The following is a 20,066-nucleotide window of genomic DNA, read 5'->3' on the forward strand; positions in this document are numbered from 1 at the left end:
TCCAAGCTGCGTAGTGACATGCGTAACGAGATGGAGAGCCCTCTTTTAAAATCGGTAAAAGATAAAAAGTTAGTGGGAGATAGTGTAACTGAGTCAATAATATGCGAAAAAGCCAGTGGAATCCACATGGACTTGAAATCAAAGCAAGCCTCTGAAAAACACACTAGCAAAACCCTTCAAAGCGAGTCGTAACTGGTTCGGTAATTTTAAAAAACTAAACTGGACAAAACGAACACTCGGTTTTGAGGCATGGAAGGTTTAAATTTAGTATAACGTAAGATTAAAACTTATTTTCTAAGTGTGTGTGTATAGTAATCTGAGTTCATTTAGCAATGTGCAATATCTTAGAATTAGATTGTGCAATATTTTAGAATTTACCTTGCCAGGATGTGACTTTTTATTTTTATATTACTTATGTGTTTTTGTGAGAAAATGTACAAGGCTTTTGATTTGATTGATTTTGATTTGATTAAGTTACATTTCAAGTTTGTTATGTTACAAGCGCCTCCATGAAGTTACTTTCCTGTCCTGTTTTCTTTGTTTATTTTAGTATTGAATATCATTACCATTAGATAGGCAATTGTTACTTTGTGAGTGGGTGATGAATCAGAACCAATAAAAATGTTTTTCCATTGTAATATCCTCTTTTTTTGAGTTTTTTCAGAGGGTGGGGACGAATTAATTTGTATTTAGATCATTTCTATGGGAAAATTTCATTTGAAATACGGGTAAATTGACATACGAGTTCTGTCCCAGAACGCATTAAACTCGTATGTCAAGGAATTACTGTACTAAAATGTAACAATATTCAGTACAGACAGACGCGGACGAAAGAGAAGAAGAACAGTAGAGAGACTTGTCGGCAATGTGGTCATAACATTATGAACCTTAAATTTAACTGAAATGAACTTAGATTACTATACTATACTGTAATGTTTGCATTTCCCTATGATGTAAAAAGTACACAAAATTCATAAAAAATCCACTGAAATACAAAAGTGAAGCACGAGTTGTTCCGTCGTCGCAAAAGCTACTTTTGGTGTTTCTGGTATTCTGTTATCTAAATAAACCCAATATAACCTCAGTTTTCCATGGTCTATCAGTTCCAATTAAGACCTGGGAGAGTTTGAATGCTACTCTTTCAAGTAATGTAAACTAAAATAGTTCATTTTCTACAACACTTTAAAGATCCTTCATGATTGTTCACGCCGACGTGAACATGTCACTAAGACGATCAATATACAAAGTAACACATTTGTCCTATAACATAAACATATACTCTAAAGTGAACTTCTGCCCCACCCCAATTTAAAACAATAGATGATACACGTGTTGCTTTTAATTTTTTTTTCTACATTCATCCTTTGTTGTCATCCTGTTATCTTGACATGACAAGTGATAGTATTTCTACCAATAAAAGTAGCAAGAACTTTTATTGTAAGACTCAAATATTGCGGGTAATTTAGACCAGACATGGCCTATAGGGTCACCCCTATTATATATATATTTTTTTTCTTCAGTGCTGAGTCCTAGGAGCAAAAATGGCTTCCACTTACAAGTTTCAATGTGCATTTTCACATTTTTATGAACTTTGAAAATATACACATATCTTTTTCAATAATTAATAGCGGGAAAAAAATCACAAAGTAGTAAATTTGCAATAAATGAAAACGTAATAAACGAGGGATTACTCTATGTGAGTGGTTTGTCAGCTTATGTATCAAAAAGGAGTGGCAGGCAGTTTCCGACATAATTTTTAAAAGCACCCTATTAGTATTCATTACATTTACAAATTAGACACTATGTTCGAGTCATGAGATTTTGATAAAAGTGGGTTCATTGCAAGTGCAGTAGCGGACGTATGGTTTTGTTTCTGAAAACGGGATAGTTTACATTATCCCCGGTAATATACTCAAAATGAAAACTTGTACCAATAATGAAAAAATGTCAGTCGGCCACATCCGGAAATATACTGGATTTTATTAATAGAATTATTTCCGCTCAGTACTCGTGATGCAGTGAAAGAGATAACAATGTGTTCTATTTCGTTAAGGCTAGTACAGTGAATGAAGCCAATTTGTAAAATCTGAACACGTTAATGGATCATCATAATTTAAAATCTTTAGAAAATGTTTTTTTGGGGATCATTGAAGACAAATTAGAACTTGAAGATTAATCATTTATTCTGTTTGAAGTGGAAAGAAAGGAATGAGAAGGAAGCAGAATTTTTGCATGACAAATAAATGTTTGTGTTCATTACATTTCAACTGCAACACCATGAAAACAAAAAAAAGTGAAAATTGAGCTTGAAGACAGACAATGTCTCCGAGTGGATAAAAAGAAAAGCGCATGTTGGTAATTATGACTTTTTGTACTCGATTCGTTCCACTTTGACGTCGTCTCCAATTAGTTGGTAGACGTACGTCACCACTGTCGACGCCTGGATGTCCATCAGCACAAAGGATGGGATTATGTTGCTGTAAGAAGACATAATTTTCAGGGTCCAGCCTAAAAAAAACATGTGATTAGCGCCGCCGTGTACCTTTCCAGTGCACTGTAGGCTCCAGTGGCAGACCCAGGGTTGATGTAGAACTTGTTCTCGTTCTCAAATGCTTCAAACTTGTGCGTGTGTCCCGAGATGAGGATGTCCACATCCAGCTGCCGCTGCAGTAGCGCCAAACTGGCCACGTCCCCCCATGGGATGACCTGGTGGCCGTGAATCAGACCGATCTTAAATTGCCCCACGGTAACCACCTTCTGCTCTGGGTAGTTCAGGTTCTAAAACAAAAAAATAATAGAGTTGCAACTGAATGAAGTTGTAGACAGTCAAGTTGAATTTCAACTTGTAGGAAATATATTTTAGTTTCAGCAAGAACAAAAATAAAATACAAATGTATGCTAGTTATAAAAAAAACTAACTTTTAGTCCCAGAGGTTGGTTGCAAGAAATACTTTTGTATTTAAAAAAAAAACATATGAAGTTATAAAAAAATGGATATTTAAAAATGCCTCGACATTGTCCTAATCTATCCATTACATGAAATACATTTGTAATTACAGCTGTAACAAGTTGTAACTAAAGTAACCAGTGGCTGCAGTACGTAAATTTGAATTTGCAGTTGTAGGGAAATATTTGTGTGTAAAGTTAACAAAAAAAATACAGCTGTAGAAAAATGCTGTTGTTTTAAAAGGTAAATTTGAACCAGGGAAATAGATATTTGTAGTTCCAGGAAAAAATTATTTAACTACCGTATTTTCTCACGTATAGGCCCTATTTGTAACTAAAAAAAGAATGACTAAATCATCGACTTTTATGCGGACAAGACTTGCTATATATTCTCTTTCACCAGTAGATGTTGGCAAATTACCATTTTTTGGTTATTTTCTGTTTTGCAGTAAGAAAAAAACAATTACTGGATGGATGAGTAACTTCCTTATGATATTGAGCCTAATAATGTGCTTTTGATTCATACAGTATCTCAGAAATACTACGTTGGATTTTTCTTAAGATTTTCCCTTCAAAGTAACACATTTGTACTCTATCTTAAAACCACAAATATGGACATAAAAGTTGTGAATCAGTCTTATATGCAAGAAATTGTAAAATTCAACGATTTTAAGGCCATTTTAAGGGTGCGGCTTATACGTGGGGCAACTCATGTACAAGTAAATATGGTAACTTCGTGGAAGATTTAAATATACAGTCACAGTTGAAGCAACAAATTCATTTCTAACATAACACCTGCAGTTGTCGAAGTGAACTTAGTTGAAAGTTCAAAGTCTCTTGATTAAAAATCTACCAGTTAGCTTTTCTTTAATTAAACGTTCATTTTGCTACACTTAAATTAGTTTTTCCACAAATATAAACTTAGTGGATATACTTTGTAGTATCATGAGATATTGAATTGTTGTCCAAATAATCATTGGATTATGACAGAATGGTTATTTACAGACATTGTAGTGACCTCATCAAAGTCCCCGCGTACAATGTGGACGTCCCCAGCGAGGGTCTTCAGGTAATCGTAGCTCTCCTTAGTGCAAAGGTTACCAGTGCAGAGGATATGTTGGATCTTTCCCGGCACCAGAAGCTTCTTGAACTTAGCCGGTAATGTGTTGCATCGGTGTGGGATGTGCAGGTCGCCTAACACCAGGACTAACTGCGTAGAAAAGAGATACTTTAGACACCGAAAAAGAGGTCTCCCTGCGGGACCCTCAGGCAGGTAGAAATTGATTGACTGTCCGAATATGGACTGTTTGACAGCCAGTGGGAGAGCAGGCCTTAGCAGGCCTAGTTCTTAGTCTCACAGAAAACGTTATTGCAAACTTCACCAAAAAGCAAGAAAAAAAGAAAAGAATAGCAAAGAACCAAATGGGCAGAATATCTCAAATAGTGGCTTTCCATTGAGGTAATGTAGGTTAAATTCAGTAAACGAGCTCTAGCCCAAATATTTTGAACCCCTCCTAAAAAGTACAGAAATCCAAGGCCTTTTTTGGCATACGTAATTTAGAATTTAATATTTGATCCCAAAAACACAATCCTATTCCCAGGGGAGGTAAATTTCAATGTTGTTTACATTGAAAATGACAATACAAAAAAAATTCATTGTACAACATATTTTAATGATGACGACAAGCAAAAGTGTTTTTTGGTTGACTGTACAGACTATAAAACTTAACAGATTAGTAGTTTTAGTTTTAAGAGACAAACATGCAATATAAATTTGTTTTGATCAATATATATGACAGTTGCTTAATGTATGCAAAGTTAATATACCTGCATCCTATTGTCCTTAATTATAGTATGAAGAGAGGGCCGAATTCGCAATAAAATTTTAGCTTGTTTGGTGCCGCTACGGTCTGCTACAGAAAGAACATTTGGGCATCTTTTGATAATGCAACACGTTTTTCAACCCGTATCTGGACTGTCTAAAACAGGGGTGTCAAACATGCGGCCCGCGGGCCGGATCCGGCCCGTCTGGTGGTTTGGTGCAGCCCGGGGTAGAAAGGTGCATTGTATAAAAAAAATATGAATTTTCTTTAAAATGTGTAGTTCTTGTATTATCCGCTAGAAGGCGCAGTGTTTTAGTACGTGCAGACAACATGAATTGACATTTATTTATGTCCTTATGTTATTCTCTTGTTCATAATATATTGTTCATAATGTAAAAGGAAAATTCTGTTAATAAACATTTTGATAATTTACTCATTCTTTGCACTAATTATTAGTATTAATGACTAATACAGAGTGGGCTTATTGTTAGTTCTGTCATTTTGCAATGAGTTTACTGGTCCGGCCCGCTTGATCCCAAATTAAGCTGGATTCGGCCCGCAGACCAAAGGGAGTTTGACACCCCTGGTCTAAAACATATCCTATGTCAATGTTCATTCAAAATTTTTGGAAACTTCTTTTTGGGACTAAAATACTTGAATTTTTATAGATGAAAAAATGATATATAATGTAGTTACTTCAAAGTAGCCACTCTTTGCATTGATTACTTTTTTGTGCACTTATTATATTGATAAACTTAACACCTAAAATGTTTTTTTTAACTTCACAGGTATGACTTACGAGTTTTTTAGTCATGTTTCTTGCTTCATCAATGGGTTTTAGACTATCATTTATGTGGCATTGAATAAGATCAACTAAATACAAATTAATTTGTTGCCACCCTCAGCAAAAACACCAAAAACAGGATATCGGAAACGGAAAAACGTTTTTTCGGTTCTAATTCACCATCCACTAACAAAGTAACTAATAACTATCTAGTGGTTATGATGTTCAATACTAAAATGAGACATTATTCAGTACAACGCCATGAGAGAGAGCAAGAGAGAGAGTGAGACAGGATAGACAAGATATTGAGAAGAATCATTGCTTAGATTTTTTTTGTTATGTATACCTTTTCGTTATTAAAACTAATCTATATCTATGGAAATCTGGGTCCCTATTAACAGCTTTCAATAGCTTTTTGTGTGATCCTTTTCATAGTTGATTCTGTAATTTGATAATTGTTAGATACTTCATGTATTGAATGACTTGCATGATGTGGATAAATCTTCATCACAAAAATATTGGATACATATATGGATTATCCAAATAATCATTTGTGGCATTTCTTATCCAGCACCAGCCCTGTTTGTTGCGGGTCAGAGGCATTGAAACGAGGAGGCCACTATTTGAGGATTACCACCACTCTCAGGGAAATTCAAGAGCCACCTGGAAAGAGCTTTTTTTTAAACCAATCAATGCCATTAATAGGATGGACACCAATTACATTGGAAATGGGAGGGGCTGGAAGGAAATGTTCCATTTAGCATCAATTTTAACAATCAATATTGAACTGAAGGGATTCCTCTTTGGCCATTTTCTACACACTCATTGTGAAATAAAAAAAAAGACAAACAATTCATTCATTTTCTGGAACGCTTATCTTCATAAGGCTCGCGAGGGCTGCTGGAGTCTATCCCAGCAGACTTTGGTCACCAGGCAAAGGAATTGGTGAATTGGTGGCCAGCCAATCACGGGGCACAAGGAGACAGACAACCATTCATACTCACACCTAGGGACAATTTAGAGAGTTCAACCAGCCTACCAGGCAAGATTTTGGAATTTCGGAGGTAACCAGAGTACCCGAAGAAAACCCATGCAAACTCCACACAGAAGGACCAAGCGGGGATCAAAGGCAGGACTCTAGAACTGTGAGGCCAACGAGCCAACCACTCAATCAGCGGGGCCCCCATCGAAGCTATGAACTACTTTTAAAATCACTTAAATTCCAAGAAATAAGTTGCCGCTTATAGTACAAAACCCATAAAAAGTGAAAAAATGACTTCTGATGTATTATGGAATTCAAAAGCGGTCAAGTGATTCATGCTACGCTGTGAATGGTTAGGCTGTGAAGGTACTCGGACGATTCGTCGAACGGACGATTCGTCGAACGGACGATTCGTCGAACGGACGATTCGCCGAACGGACAATTCGTTGAACGGACGTTTTGTCGAACGGACGTTTCATCAAACGGACGTTTCGACGAACAGATGTTTCACCGAAACGGGATAGCGCGCAAATCCCATTTCGTCGAATCGTCCGTCGGCGAATCGTCGGTCGGCAAATCATTCGTTGGTGAATCGTCCGGTCAGGGGCGGCAAAATCTCATTTACATGCTACATTCATAATTCTGCCTTAGTTAATTCTGAATTGACTTGAAATGCAGAAAAGATTAGAAAGATGAAGCAAGTTAAGCTTTGAGCTGAAAGAATGTTTTGTTATATTTTGGCACTATAAAGGGCGAAGTTAGTTGTTAAACAGCCAGCAAAGAGCATCCGTTTCAGAAACCGCAAAGCGGTACTTACCCGGTGACCGGCCTGGTTGATTGGAGACAGGCAAGCGGGATGGAAGGAGGGGGTATGTGTGTGTGTGTGAATAAAATGACACAAGAAGGAATCATTAATACAACAAACATAAAAAGGTGAAGGGAGAGAAAAAGACAAGAAATTGTTGGGAATATAAAGAGGTCTGAAATTAGAAATTAAAAGTGAATGGACAGACAAATTAAGATTAACATAAACAAAATAAATCAAAAATATGATGTGATTCATTCACTTGTTAATAGTTAGTAATTGTGGTGTAACAAGGGTGGGTAATGTCTTGATTTTTGAAATGGGTAGCTCACAATTGAAGATGTAAAAGTTAATGCTCAATATTGGGCAATTTCAGATGGAGCTGTGCTGCTGACTCGTTACGTCGAGGAATTTGATGTTGTTGCGACTGTTATGCCTCAATTCATGGGCTCTTTATTGGTAAGAAACACACCAGCAGCCACGCAAATTCAACTCCTAACCCTCTATTGCCTTGCTAATATACACGGAGAACAGAATTAGTCGGCAAATGAGTATTTTGACCACATCATCCTATTCATGCATTCTCTTACTCCAAGCTGTATAGGCTTGAAAGCACACTACCAATTAAGCAAATGGCGTGATGTGCATCTCTGTAATGAGAAGGGGTGCAGCAGTCTTAAAATTGCCAAGCTTCTTAAGTGTGATCATCCAACAATCAAGTTTCATTCAAAATAGTCGACTACAGTCGCTACTGCACGCAATGTTGATCTCGAACAGATCAAAACACTGACAGAATCCAGGAATAGCAGGCTTTTGACTGTCCTTACAAAGAAAGGTGGCTATATTGGTAACTGGTTTGTTTTTGAATGTCAGAAATGTATATTTGTGAATGTTGAGCTATTATACATCTTTTCTTTTGGTAAAAATAAATATATGAAATGGGTATACATATATATATTTTTTTTTTCCTAAGTTCGCTAAAATTTTGCACAGTAAATCACCTACACACATGGATATCCTCCCAAAGTACATGTGCGCCTTTTGTATGCACTAAATTCAAGATTCTGTAGATGTCGCTATATTTCGCTGATAGCTTGACTGTCTGGGTACATTGCTTGCTGACACGCTATATTTATAAAGTGAAAAGGCAGGAGGAACTGACACCCACGCGCATATCATGCTGAAAGCATGACAACATTCGCAATCGACAATGACGTTTTCGTCGGCTACCAGTGAACGAGACCAGATTAAAAAAAAAACATTGTTTTTAAAAACTATTTTTTCTCTGTTCAAAAGTTGTTGTACGGCATACAGAATTTGAAATGATCAAAAAAACATAAAAAATTGAAAAAAAACGTATAATTTGTCAGGTGTGGTATTATTTGTATCATTTCTTCAATATTTTATGATTCCAATCGTGAACGGAATACATATTAAAATACCAACCTAATATATATTTATATTTTTTACATAGATACATGACTATATCAATAATATTAGAGGAACAACAATTAAACAATTACAAATAAGGATTCCATTACCAGAATCATATTTCATAGTGTGAGGCCAGCATTGTATTCGAGAATTAAATAATAAAACTAAAAAAATTAAATTACAGTTAATCACCAAAATGAGCAGTGAATGATTCTACCAAGAATGAATGACATTCGTTAAATTCCGTCACATTGCTATAGTTTATGTCAACCCAGAGCTGTCTGTTAGCTTGTTAGCACAGAGTGCTAACCAATTCGCGTCTAGGAAAAAAGTCACTTGAGCATCAAGTGGGCCACACATACATAATTTCGGTGTAAATGCCTTAACCAATAATGCATAAATAGTCAAAGTAAAGAGCTAAAGTCTGTTTATGTAGCCCATTTTGTAATTTTGTACCACTTGACGTGCAGAAACTGTCATGTGACCACCGATCCATCTCAGACTTGAGGCGTCACCTCATAAGAAAGTAGCGTCGCTTGCCTCTCCGACAATGACTTATTTATAAAAGGTCCAGTGAAGGCTGTTCTCTAAAAAACACGGCATAATTGGCGTAAATGTGTATGTTTAGAGGGTTGCTTCACACTTACCATCTTCGATTCCGCTGTTGATGCTCGTCAAATTGAGGAAGCCTACGTACTACGTACATGCGTTCCACGTCATGTTGGCGGCCAATGAGAAACGATAAAGTAAAGTAATCTAGCAAACTTTCTACTTCTGATAATATACTGTCAAAACAAAGGTATTAAAAACACGCGTGTCTATTACTGTAAATACTGACACTTTTGTTTGATTATTCATTGTTAAAAACAATTTCATATATTATTGAATTAATGTGTTTCTGTACTTTGTCTTTGTGCTTCAGTATTTCAAATGACTGTCTTATTTTGTTGCGAATGTCACTGGCGGAAACAGAAATATGTGCTGCGAATGTCTGACCGGATACTATTCAGTGGTTAAAATGACGTGTGGAACTAGCAGCAGTAGTTCGCACTTGGCGGAACATTCTAGAGGTGAGTACCCGCAGTTTGTTCATCCATTACACTTTAGATACATTTTCTCGACATGAATTACAGAATGACACCGTCGCTGTGAAACAGGTGAAAGGTATTGATCTATATCGGATACATCTTAATTTTAATCTCGATATCGAAATTCAATTTACGTTAACTGTGTCAAGATAGGAACGACGGCACACATCTTAGCCTTGGTAGCATCTGGGCTCCGACTATTTCCTGGAAGACGAATACGATTGGCGCTATTTCCAGTCTCGAAATGCTGGCTGTACATTAATCCAGTTTATAGGAAAAAAACTATGTTGATTGTTGATAACTAGACTTGCTGTGATCGGTTTCAACCACATTTAAACCCTTGAGATCGTATATTGCGTTCATTGCGGAATTAGTGTATATCCTTGTATAAATAAATGGTTTACTAAAACTTAATCCTTTCTTCGTGTCTTAAGGTCAACACCACTGAACATTTTTAGGATATAGTGGCTGACTTTTTTGACTGCTTCGGAGCCCTTTTTGCGCATCCTTTCATTTTTCTAAGCGAGAGAGGTCCCCTCCTCCTTCCTCATCTTCCCCCGTCACACAGCACCGAGAAGCCTGCCTGCTGCCTGCAATCGATACAAGACCAGCGGCAGTCATCGACATCGTTCACTGCGCCTCTTGGGACGATCAGCGTTGTGTTTATGTCTTTATTTTGCGAACACGGTAAGTCCAAAACTATATTTGTTTTTTTTCTTAATCCATATGAATGGATTTTCATAGCTACGGGCTAGTGTTTAGTGTGGCACTATCAAAATGGCGTCTCCCAGTCACTCGTGTGCGTTGGCCCAGATGACGCACTCTGCACCATGCTAGGCTAATGAGCTAAGCTAAGTACTAACCTGCCCCTTGAAATAGCTTCTGGGCTTTGCTCCAGCGCCCGATTTAATGGCGTCCGGCTGAAAATAGCCAAAAGGCCTTTCCAATAGTTCTGTAATAGGCACCAATTTAGCAATCGCTAAGGCCGTCATGTTTGTGGCCTTAATAACAATTGGCATTCTGTGGAAGTTCCACGCTTTTGCCCTTGCACAATCAATGGGCCTTTTCAAACATATTTGACATATTTCAAAGCCAGAGCGGTCATTGACAATTTTGTTTGTTCGTTTCTTCTGGTCTAATCTAGTCTCGTGCTTTCTGTTGGTTTGCACAGTATGCATGTGTTGTATCCTGGTCAGCAGATTCTTTTCATGTACTGGCAAAGAGCACAATCTTGTCAGGGGATCGTGCTTTTCAACTAGGTTCATTTTAAGGTAGGCAAGCGTGTATGTGGGTTGAGGAATAGTCAGTCTAATTTGAAAATAGTCAAATAGGTTTGGAAAAATATAAAATCTATAGTTCCAGAATCTTAAAATTTAAAGAAATACATTCTGTGACACTTGTGTATTCACAGAAGGTCTCTGACACTTCATTTAACAAGTTATGGGGATTAAAACCTGCATATTGAAAAAATATATGTATGTTGGGTGGAAATATTAGCATTAATGTTTGTCTTAGGAACTCTGGGCTCCCCTCCAATTTATTAAAAAAAAAACACTGATTTAGAAATGATATTTTGTTGTCATCAAATCTGTAAAGATATGAGTGCCTACCAACTTGTTTAATGGATGTTTTTATCCTCCATTGCTATATGTCACTCCAAGGTTGACTTGCCTGGTGTACAAACGTAAAGTTATACAATCGTGACTGGACTTTAGAATCGTACTTCGACTTACGAAATTGTTTCCAGTACTTTTCATAACTTCAATATTTTGTAAGTAGAGCACGACTTCATATAGGTAAATTATGTAATTCGATCCATTGTTCTCAAAATATTATCCAACTAAAACTTTTAATGATCTGTGGCCCACTTTTGTATGAATGATGCGGGAAACAGAAAAAGGGAAATGATTTATTAATTAAATGAATAAGCATGCAAAAACTTGTCCTATTCGTGCAGTTGTACAGTAGGAAAATGCCAACATTACCACGCGAACACATGCACACAAACACACAAATTATGAATTTAAAACAACTTGGCATTAAATACAACTCCAAAGGAGTAAAAGTCTATTGTCGTTCAGTACAGAAAGGCAATGCCAAGGAGACTTTTAATGCTTCCTTCTGCTTCAATAATGTAGGATCGATGCAAGGTGGGTTACGACCATTTGATTGGCTTGCAATATATGTCAACCGCACACCACTTTTGTGTTTTAGATGAATTCCAGGGACCACCTATTGGCTTGGATAACTTTATTCATCCCATATTCAGGAAATAACATTGTGGCAGTAGTAAGAGGGTGATTAGACAGAAGAGCAAAGCAAAATCACAAAGTACAAAGCAAATCAAAGTAAATGGAATCATCAAAACATTAAGACATAGAAGCAGCAAAAACACAAAACGAGCAAGAGTGGACGGGGCTACCTCGGCCGCCGGCTGCCGCTTAAACAGCGCCATTTTGGTTGCGTTAGATAAATCTGATTCAAAAAGATGTAAAGTTGGACAAAAACTGGAACCACACCTCATTCGATTATTTGTTACTCTGTTAGTAGATGGTGAAATACAACCAATATATATATCTTGCATTGTAATATCCTGTTTTAGGGTGGGTTTTTTTCAGTGGGTGTGAACGAATTTTTTGTATCTATTTCATTTCCATGGGAAATGTAGATTTGAGATTTGATTAAATCGAGCACACTCCGGGGTCGCATTAAGCTCGTATCTCATGGTACCACTGTGATGTCATAAATCTTTAAGGAACGTAACATTGTCCTAATCCTCCTGTTTCGTTAATGGGCCTTTTCTAATTAATGTCGGTTTCCTTACGTGAAAATGTTGTGTGTTACAGAGCTGTTGCGCAGCCGTTGGAACCTGTGTGGTGGAAATCTAGCCTTCAAGCGGGGAGCTTGCGGCCACAGCGGCACGGCGTTTTTCATGTCAGAGAACGAGCGCGCTTGCAGTCGTTTATGTCATCCCCTCTTTTCCAGACAGAAGATCCCGGAAAGCCCCCAATCACGATCCTCTTATTATTTCACTGCTGATAGTAGCGTCTGTCGCCTCCTCCAGCCAACATGTCTGTCAACGTCAATCGCAGCGTGTCAGACCAGTTCTACCGCTACAAGATGCCCCGTCTGATCGCAAAGGTACTTGCACCAGACCAGGAAGGGGCTACAGCTTATTTTCAGTCTAATATTTTTATAACATCTGTATGCTTTTTTTCCAGGTGGAAGGAAAAGGGAATGGAATTAAGACGGTCATTGTCAACATGGTTGATGTTGCAAAGGCACTAAACAGGCCTCCAACATGTATGTCACTAAATCCTTTGTCTTTAATTTTTTCCTTTTTGATTCATTCCAAAAAATATACATACAAAGTTTTATTAAACTTATCATATCTATATAAATATATAGACCGTTATATTTGAGAAATGAAATGAAGTTCATAGGATTGATTTACAGAGTGCAATAATTTCTTAAACAAAAGTCAGCCGGTGCATAAATTTGGTCACCCTTTTTTTTAATTGGTTTTAATGCCTTTTCCACTTATTATTGGAATTTCAAATTTGTTTGGTATGCTCATTGACCCCTGAACTACATACAGAACAGAGGTGAAGCCAATTATGAGCTTGTATGTCGATTTACTGGTATCTCAAATCAACCTTTCCCATAGAAATGAACTAAAAACGTATTAATTGTTTCCAACCCTCTGGAAAAACACCACAAAAAGGATATTGGAATGGAAGAGCATTTTTATTTGTAACAATGGGCAAAATGCGACGCTCACTCAGTGCTTGTAGAGGCATAACACGAGGGAGTTGCGATGAGTAAGACAGTGCCCATGTTGTTCTCAAAAGCAGCCTCTCGCGTTAGCCACACCTTGCTGTATGCTCGTATATCAAAATTTGTCTCGGATGTCGAGGTGTTACTGTATGTATTACAACATTTATTAATTGACCTTTTCTAGATAAATAGCAGTAGATTGATTGTTTAGCTCTGATGTATTAAAAACCTTATCCCTCCATTTCTTCTTCGTTAGACCCGACCAAGTTTTTTGGCTGCGAACTGGGTGCCCAGACCCAATTTGATACCAAAAATGACCGCTACATCGTCAACGGCTCGCATGAGGCCAACAAGTTGCAGGACATGCTAGACGGGTTCATCAGAAAGTTTGTGCTGTGTGCCGAATGCGACAACCCGGAAACGGATCTGGTAAGCCTATCGCCTTCAGAATGAAAGCATTGGCTGCGAGGGAGTTGCTGATTTGTCTTGATTCTCATCCAGAATGTGAATCCCAAGAAGCAAACCATTGGCACGTCCTGCAAGGCATGTGGTTACCGTGGCATGCTGGACACTAGACACAAACTCTGTACTTTCATCCTAAAAAACCCACCTGAGGCCAACGACGGTGGGTCTGCCACTGTTAAAAAGAAGAACCGCAAGAAAGACAAGGAGAACGGCTCCGGAAGTGGAGAAGCTGGAAACCAGGAGAACTTTGACGCCCCCGACGCGGTGGTGCGTGAGCGATACCTCCCGGTGACGACACTGCTGACTTGGCCTCTCCTGACTGACGTCTGCATTTGTTTCAGGATGGAGATGATGATGATGACGACTGGGGGGAGGAAACCACCAAGGAGGCTCAGAGGAGGAGAATGGAGGAAATCAGTGACCACGCCAAAAACCTGACACTTAGCGAGGACCTGGAGAAGCCGCTGGAGGAGAGAGTCAACCTCTTCTACAACTTTGTCAAAGTCAGTTACACCTTCAAATAACTATATACAACATCAATTATTTAAACTGATTGGCTATTTGGCTTATTAATTTATAACTTGTGTATATACTATTCATTTCATGTTAGGTTTTTCTTCTTAGAATGATTTTCTTTTTGTGTGAGGGAATAACACAATCTCGTATTATGTTACACCGACAAAATAGAAGAGGGTGGTATGCTGAAGATTTACCGACATAGATGATATTGACTTTCATTTTTTTTTTTTTAAATTGATGAAAAAAAAGTGTCTTTTCAGCCCAAGGCAATGCAGATTTCCCTTTTAGGAATATATTTTCAGCCCACCTTGATTCTGTTATTAGGTTACACTTATTCCCCTTTAAGAAGGGACTGCCAGTGTGCCTATGAGAGTAGTCCATCGGTACGGTTTAATTGAGCAACATTACAGCACCTACCCACATCATTATGCGCTCTTACAACAAATCTGGCTGCCGACAAAGTGTGAGTAAACTGCGCTTACAGAATTTGAGGCCTCTGCTCCTCCTCCGGATCAGTCGCCGCTGGGGCTGCTGTCAGTTGCATCATAGTCAAAATCCTCTGAGCTTCCAATTGTGATATACTCTAATAGAACGCTATCTGTAATTGTCAGGTCTAAAAGATGACATCATTCAGGGGGTTATCTATTACAAACATTTCCCCCTTCTCCACCCTCGCTCGCACTAACCATAATGCAAGTACAGTCGTACCTCTACTTATGAATTTAATTGCTTATGGGACACTTTTCATAACTTAGATTTTTTTGTGAGTCGAGCAGTATTTTATGTAAATTTTGTAACTCGTTTCACAATCCTTAAAAAAAATTGCCAACCAAATCTTTTTGAGATGATTAGATTAATGTTGCATTTTGTATGAAAGATGTAAGGAACAGACAAAAAGGAAATAAAATTATAAGAAACGTATTTAATATATAAAAATTAATAACAAGAATGCAATTAACGTTCTGTGTGCAGGAGTACAGTAAGGATGACGGTAACGTTATGTTAGATGTCATATTCTTCAGTTAGCACAAACACATCAACAACTTCAAATTATGAATTCTAAGCAACTTGGCATTAAATAGAACTCCAAAAGAGTAGCAGTCTCCATCTGGTCGGAGGCCATGCCAAGGATTTGACACCTTTAATGCTCCCTTCTGCTTTAATTGCAGAGCGAGGCTAGCACAGCCTTATTACCTCGCAATATCAGACAACCGCATGCCACTTAATCTTCTGTTTTCCCATTGATGGATAACAGGACCTGCTTATTTCATTCGCACCAATATTTTGAATAGAGAATTCAGTGACGACAGACGGCTGCCGTAACAGAGTTGTTGTTGTGGGTGGCTCCATAACCGATACAGGAAATGCATTTCTGTTATGGGGATGTCTTAACTCGGAAGATATTTTTATGTCTGGACGGTCCTGTGCACATCAAAGGGTTTCGTAAACCAAGTTTCGTACCGAAGAGGTATTTGTAATTAGAAGCACGACTATCTTATTATGGTCAATACAATGCACATGTTAATTACATTTAGCTGGGAGGTGTGATGTTTACTCTCCCAAGCATTTAAAATTTAAAGACCGGAACATTTATTTGAAAGAAAAAAAAACATGGAAGAATAATACTTTGCTACACTGAAAATTCAGGAGGAAAGGGATTAGTATTATTCAAATAGTGGACTTTTTCAAAAAGGCATGGTCTCGAAATCCAGTTTTAACCAAAAAAAATCTCCCTCACCAGGAGAGCAGTGGTAGGAAACCTATGACTCTTGATGGGTGCATGTGATTCTCCGCTAAATTGTGGAAACTGATGGTGACAGAGCTCAGTTCCAAAGGCACCAATAGGCACGTCAGTTTGGGACACCACTGTAACATCAACACTACTATTTGTGTCACTTTAATCTTTTTCTTTTAATAGACTCCCTAGCGCACGCATACACATTAATTTGCAACAGTGTAACAATGTTGTAAAAAGAATTATTGTTTATTTATTTTCGACTGTTGAAATTCCCCCCAAAATGTGCCCATTGTTATATAAATTCGGAGTTTGGTTCTCAAGGTACAACATTTTAAAAATGTGAATTGTTTATGCCTCTGTCAAAAGGGTCGCAAAACCTTTCCTAGCTAGAGTTAAATTAGAAGAAAACAACAACTTAATATTCCATTGCAAATAATTGGTGGAAGAAAAGTATCGTATTCATACTAATTGAAACCGTTAAAAAATCCAATTCAAACAACGATGGATTTTTTTTTTTAATTGTATTTTTTCTTTTGTTGCCATTTTTATTTTAGCATCATTTATTCCTCCAGTGGTAATCCAGTCTTTTGTTTTTTTAATATGATCATTGACCACCAACATCTTGGCTGGGATAATGTAAATTTTAACGCTTAATTCACCATGGATTTTTTTTGGATCACCCTGTAAAAAAAATATTCCAAAGAGTTTCCTGTAATTTCTTTTTTTTTTTGTTGTCCTTTTCAGCAAAGGAAGGAGAATGGCACGGTGGGCACAGCCGACAAGGAAATCCTGGCTGAGGCGGAGCGTCTGGATGTAAAGGCCATGGGCCCGCTTATCCTCAGCGAGCTACTCTTTGATGAAAACATCCGTGAGCAACTCAAGAAGTACCAGCGACACTTTCTGCGGGTGTGTCAGTTTGGATAGAGAACTTGATTGTACCAAGAAACTAAAAGCAAAATGAAATTTTTGAAACGGCTTTGTGTTGCTTTACACTCAAATCCGGTAGATAAGTTCCTGTTGATTTTGGGGTATTTCCACTCTACTACTTGTTTCATTTGACTCCATTTAAAAGTCCCAAATGTAAATAAAAAAAAAATACTATCAATGTATAAATATATTTTTTTAATCTGGTCTACTTTGAAAAAGGCCTGCATGGAAACGTTTTCCTGAGCAGTCACAACTATATGAGAAAGATGACATGATTGTGAATTCGTTTCTATTGAATTCTTTTTCATTCAGAATTTTTGACATTTTAAAAATATTTTGGTGGTCGAAACAAATAGTTTTTTTAGGGCGGGTCATAAAACGCTTTAGTGAGCGCTGGGTGGAAACATACTTGGCAAATCTTGCCCACAAGTTAACATACTAACAAATTTTTGCCTTTTTTGTTTCAGTTTTGCCACAATAACAAGAAGGCCCAAAAGTATTTACTGGGAGGCTTTGAGTGTGTCGTGAAGCTCCATCAAGTCCATTTGCTCCAGAGAGTTCCCAACATCCTCAAAGATTTTTATGATGCTGACCTCCTGGAGGAAGATGTCATTTTCGCATGGGCTGAGAAGGTCAGAATTGTGTGCTCTTTTAGCATGTCTACAGTCGGCGATTGTTTACCGGTTTGGTTGACTGCGCCGTAGGTTTCCAAAAAGTACGTCTCGAAGGAGCTGGCCAAAGAGATCCATGCCAAGGCTGCCCCTTTCATCAAGTGGCTGAAGGAGGCAGAAGAGGAGAGTGAGGGGAGCGACCAGGAAGAAGACCAAGACGATGACGAGAACGTTGAGGTAATGGGCGATGTCAATGGTAGACGGTAACTATATAATTGGCAATAATGGACGTTCACTCGTGGCCCTTGTCCTTATGCTTTTAATTTAAAAAACGTATCACTAGTTGATTTCCACTCAATTTGGAAAACAGTTGTTCATCTAATGCCAACGCTCCAATGGATTGGATGTCTATCCTTATCAATGGCAGACAAATAATAGTTATTTTTTAATTATTACAAATGTTTTCTATACTATACGTAATTTGATTGTTTAAAAAAAATGATAAAATGGAGAGCAAATGTCTAAATTAAGATTAATTCGGTTTTCATGTAAAACATCAGATTTTCTTTTATAACATATTTTTTTTTAACTTTCATTTTGAATTTATTTTTCAAAAGGATGAAATTGATCATATTTAGAAAGCCGGGCCCGCTTGCCTGTTTTTAAATAAAAGGGAATATATATAAAAATATCAAACTGGGAACAAAATATATAATCTTGGATTTTTAATTGTTTAAGTTTGTATTAAAAGCAAATTAATATTTGTAACCAGTTAAACAAATATTTAATAACAAAGGAACATCATATATTAGTTTTAAAATTAGACGAAGGATGAAACTGGAAATCTCATTGATCTAGTCATCATCAAAGCAAATCATTACCTATATGATCAACCAAAATTACATATCTGGTAAAAGAGCAATCGTATGCCCACTTGCATTTTTCTTAATTAAATGTAAACCCCAGTAATATTTTCTATGTGTGCTTAAAAAATGTTATTAAATGAATATAATTATTTGGCAGCCAACAAATCAATGTGCGGAATCGTTAAGTGAATTCCAAATTTGTTCCTCAGGTGGTTTATTCTTCATCGGCCCGTGAGCTGAAGGTGGAGACGGTGAAGGCAGAAAAGGAGGAGGACGACATCGATATTGACGCCATCTGAGACAGTAATCATCGCGACTACGATTAGCATATTAATGACAACGCTTTCTTGTTTTGTGGCTTTGACTCCGTTTTGAAAAGGCTTAGTAACTCCTCCCACTTTCCACTCTGTAACCACACCCCCTGCTTTGAGGCATGTGCACGTAAGCTATTTGGCCGCACATCACTCTTTTCTATTTTGTCACATTGACGTGCGTCCCGGCTGTGAAAATGTTCGAGTGATGCAATGGTGGTGCTCGTTTGGGGGGGAATTTTAATCATGCCTGTTTTCCGGGGATCACTGCAGTGCACTTTTTTTTTTTTTGGTCCCTTGTATTTTTCCAATCAATAAAGAAAATGAATGTTTTGCTATCCACAACAGCTGTACTCATTCTTATTGCATTCTACTTGATGACACTACAATTAATATAGATCAACCCGTTATGGCGGATATTTGGACATTTGACATATAGTGCTATCGGCCGATATGAAGAAATCAATTTAAAAGAGGGTTCTTTCAGCTCGGATGCAGCTGTGCCCCTATTGTCTCTCCTTGCTATCATTCACTAGCAAAAATGACCTGCACATCTGCTAGTTAAGTTGAGGGCTATGATGTAGCGACTGCTATGCTCCAATTTGGTGGCCTTTATTGGTAATAAACACCCATGCACAGTGTAAATTTATCCTCTTAAACTTTGATCTCTTGCCGCTGTACAAATAAAGTTGAACATTCAGTAACATCAAAATAAATTGACTGAATTATGAGTGAATAAATAAGGGACGGCACATAATGAGCATAAGTAATTCCTTGATATACAAGCTTAATGCATTATGGGACTGAGCTTGTATGTCAATTTACTCTTATCTTCCCATGGAAATGAACCAAATACAAATTAATTTATTCCCACCCTTTGAAAAAAAACAAGATTACTATAGAAAAACATCCTTTTATTGGTAATAATTCACAATACTATAATAGTATACAGTTAAAATGATTTTATATATATATATATATATATATATA

The 20,066-nt window shown here is 37.4% G+C and overlaps 2 protein-coding genes across 8 annotated transcripts; one reads left to right on the forward strand and one right to left on the reverse strand.

Annotated features, from left to right (window-relative positions):
• Positions 1–1,960: 1,960 nt before the first annotated feature.
• On the reverse strand, positions 1,961–9,591 carry vps29 (VPS29 retromer complex component). 5 transcript variants are annotated; one of them, XM_077730835.1, is made up of 5 exons: positions 9,422–9,515; positions 7,353–7,364; positions 3,950–4,156; positions 2,543–2,778; positions 1,961–2,477 (listed from the first exon to the last, which is right to left on the reverse strand). In XM_077730835.1, exons 1-5 carry the CDS (start codon positions 9,422–9,424, stop codon positions 2,360–2,362), a joined length of 576 nt encoding a protein of 191 aa, XP_077586961.1. In that variant the 5' UTR covers positions 9,425–9,515; the 3' UTR covers positions 1,961–2,359. The 5 variants fall into 5 exon arrangements, with proteins under 5 accessions (XP_077586961.1, XP_077586963.1, XP_077586958.1 ...); XM_077730837.1 differs by having other exon boundaries at positions 3,965–4,156; positions 9,422–9,508; XM_077730832.1 differs by lacking the exon at positions 7,353–7,364 and adding an exon at positions 9,290–9,361 and having other exon boundaries at positions 9,422–9,453.
• A 90-nt stretch (positions 9,592–9,681) lies between these two features.
• Positions 9,682–19,421, forward strand: eif5 (eukaryotic translation initiation factor 5). Of its 3 annotated transcripts, none has more exons than XM_077730829.1 (11): positions 9,682–9,844; positions 10,297–10,549; positions 12,709–13,003; positions 13,084–13,165; positions 13,896–14,068; positions 14,141–14,371; positions 14,446–14,607; positions 17,106–17,267; positions 17,756–17,920; positions 17,993–18,136; positions 18,975–19,421. In XM_077730829.1, the coding sequence occupies exons 3-11, from the start codon at positions 12,932–12,934 to the stop codon at positions 19,062–19,064; spliced, it is 1,281 nt and encodes a 426-aa protein (XP_077586955.1). In that variant the 5' UTR covers positions 9,682–9,844; positions 10,297–10,549; positions 12,709–12,931; the 3' UTR covers positions 19,065–19,421. The 3 variants fall into 3 exon arrangements, with proteins under 3 accessions (XP_077586955.1, XP_077586956.1, XP_077586957.1); XM_077730830.1 differs by lacking the exon at positions 9,682–9,844 and adding an exon at positions 9,852–9,938; XM_077730831.1 differs by lacking the exons at positions 9,682–9,844; positions 10,297–10,549 and adding an exon at positions 11,111–11,133.
• Positions 19,422–20,066: the final 645 nt, after the last annotated feature.

The sequence above is a fragment of the Stigmatopora nigra genome, chromosome 13 (assembly GCF_051989575.1).
Source record: "Stigmatopora nigra isolate UIUO_SnigA chromosome 13, RoL_Snig_1.1, whole genome shotgun sequence".
Taxonomy (NCBI): domain Eukaryota; kingdom Metazoa; phylum Chordata; class Actinopteri; order Syngnathiformes; family Syngnathidae; genus Stigmatopora; species Stigmatopora nigra.

Excerpts from the sequence above, each read along its gene's own strand:
- eif5 (XM_077730829.1), top strand. The coding sequence starts at position 12,932 with ATGTCTGTCAACGTCAATCGCAGCGTGTCAGACCAGTTCTACCGCTAC. Across the intron at positions 13,166-13,895 it reads ACTAAACAGGCCTCCAACAT|ACCCGACCAAGTTTTTTGGC; the intron begins GTATGTCACTAA and ends CTTCTTCGTTAG. Across the intron at positions 17,268-17,755 it reads ACCAGCGACACTTTCTGCGG|TTTTGCCACAATAACAAGAA; the intron begins GTGTGTCAGTTT and ends TTTTTGTTTCAG.
- vps29 (XM_077730832.1), bottom strand. Across the intron at positions 4,157-9,289 it reads CGACGCTACTTTCTTATGAG|TTAGTCCTGGTGTTAGGCGA; the intron begins GTGACGCCTCAA and ends TTTTCTACGCAG. Across the intron at positions 2,478-2,542 it reads GCCTACAGTGCACTGGAAAG|CAACATAATCCCATCCTTTG; the intron begins GTACACGGCGGC and ends GTCTTCTTACAG.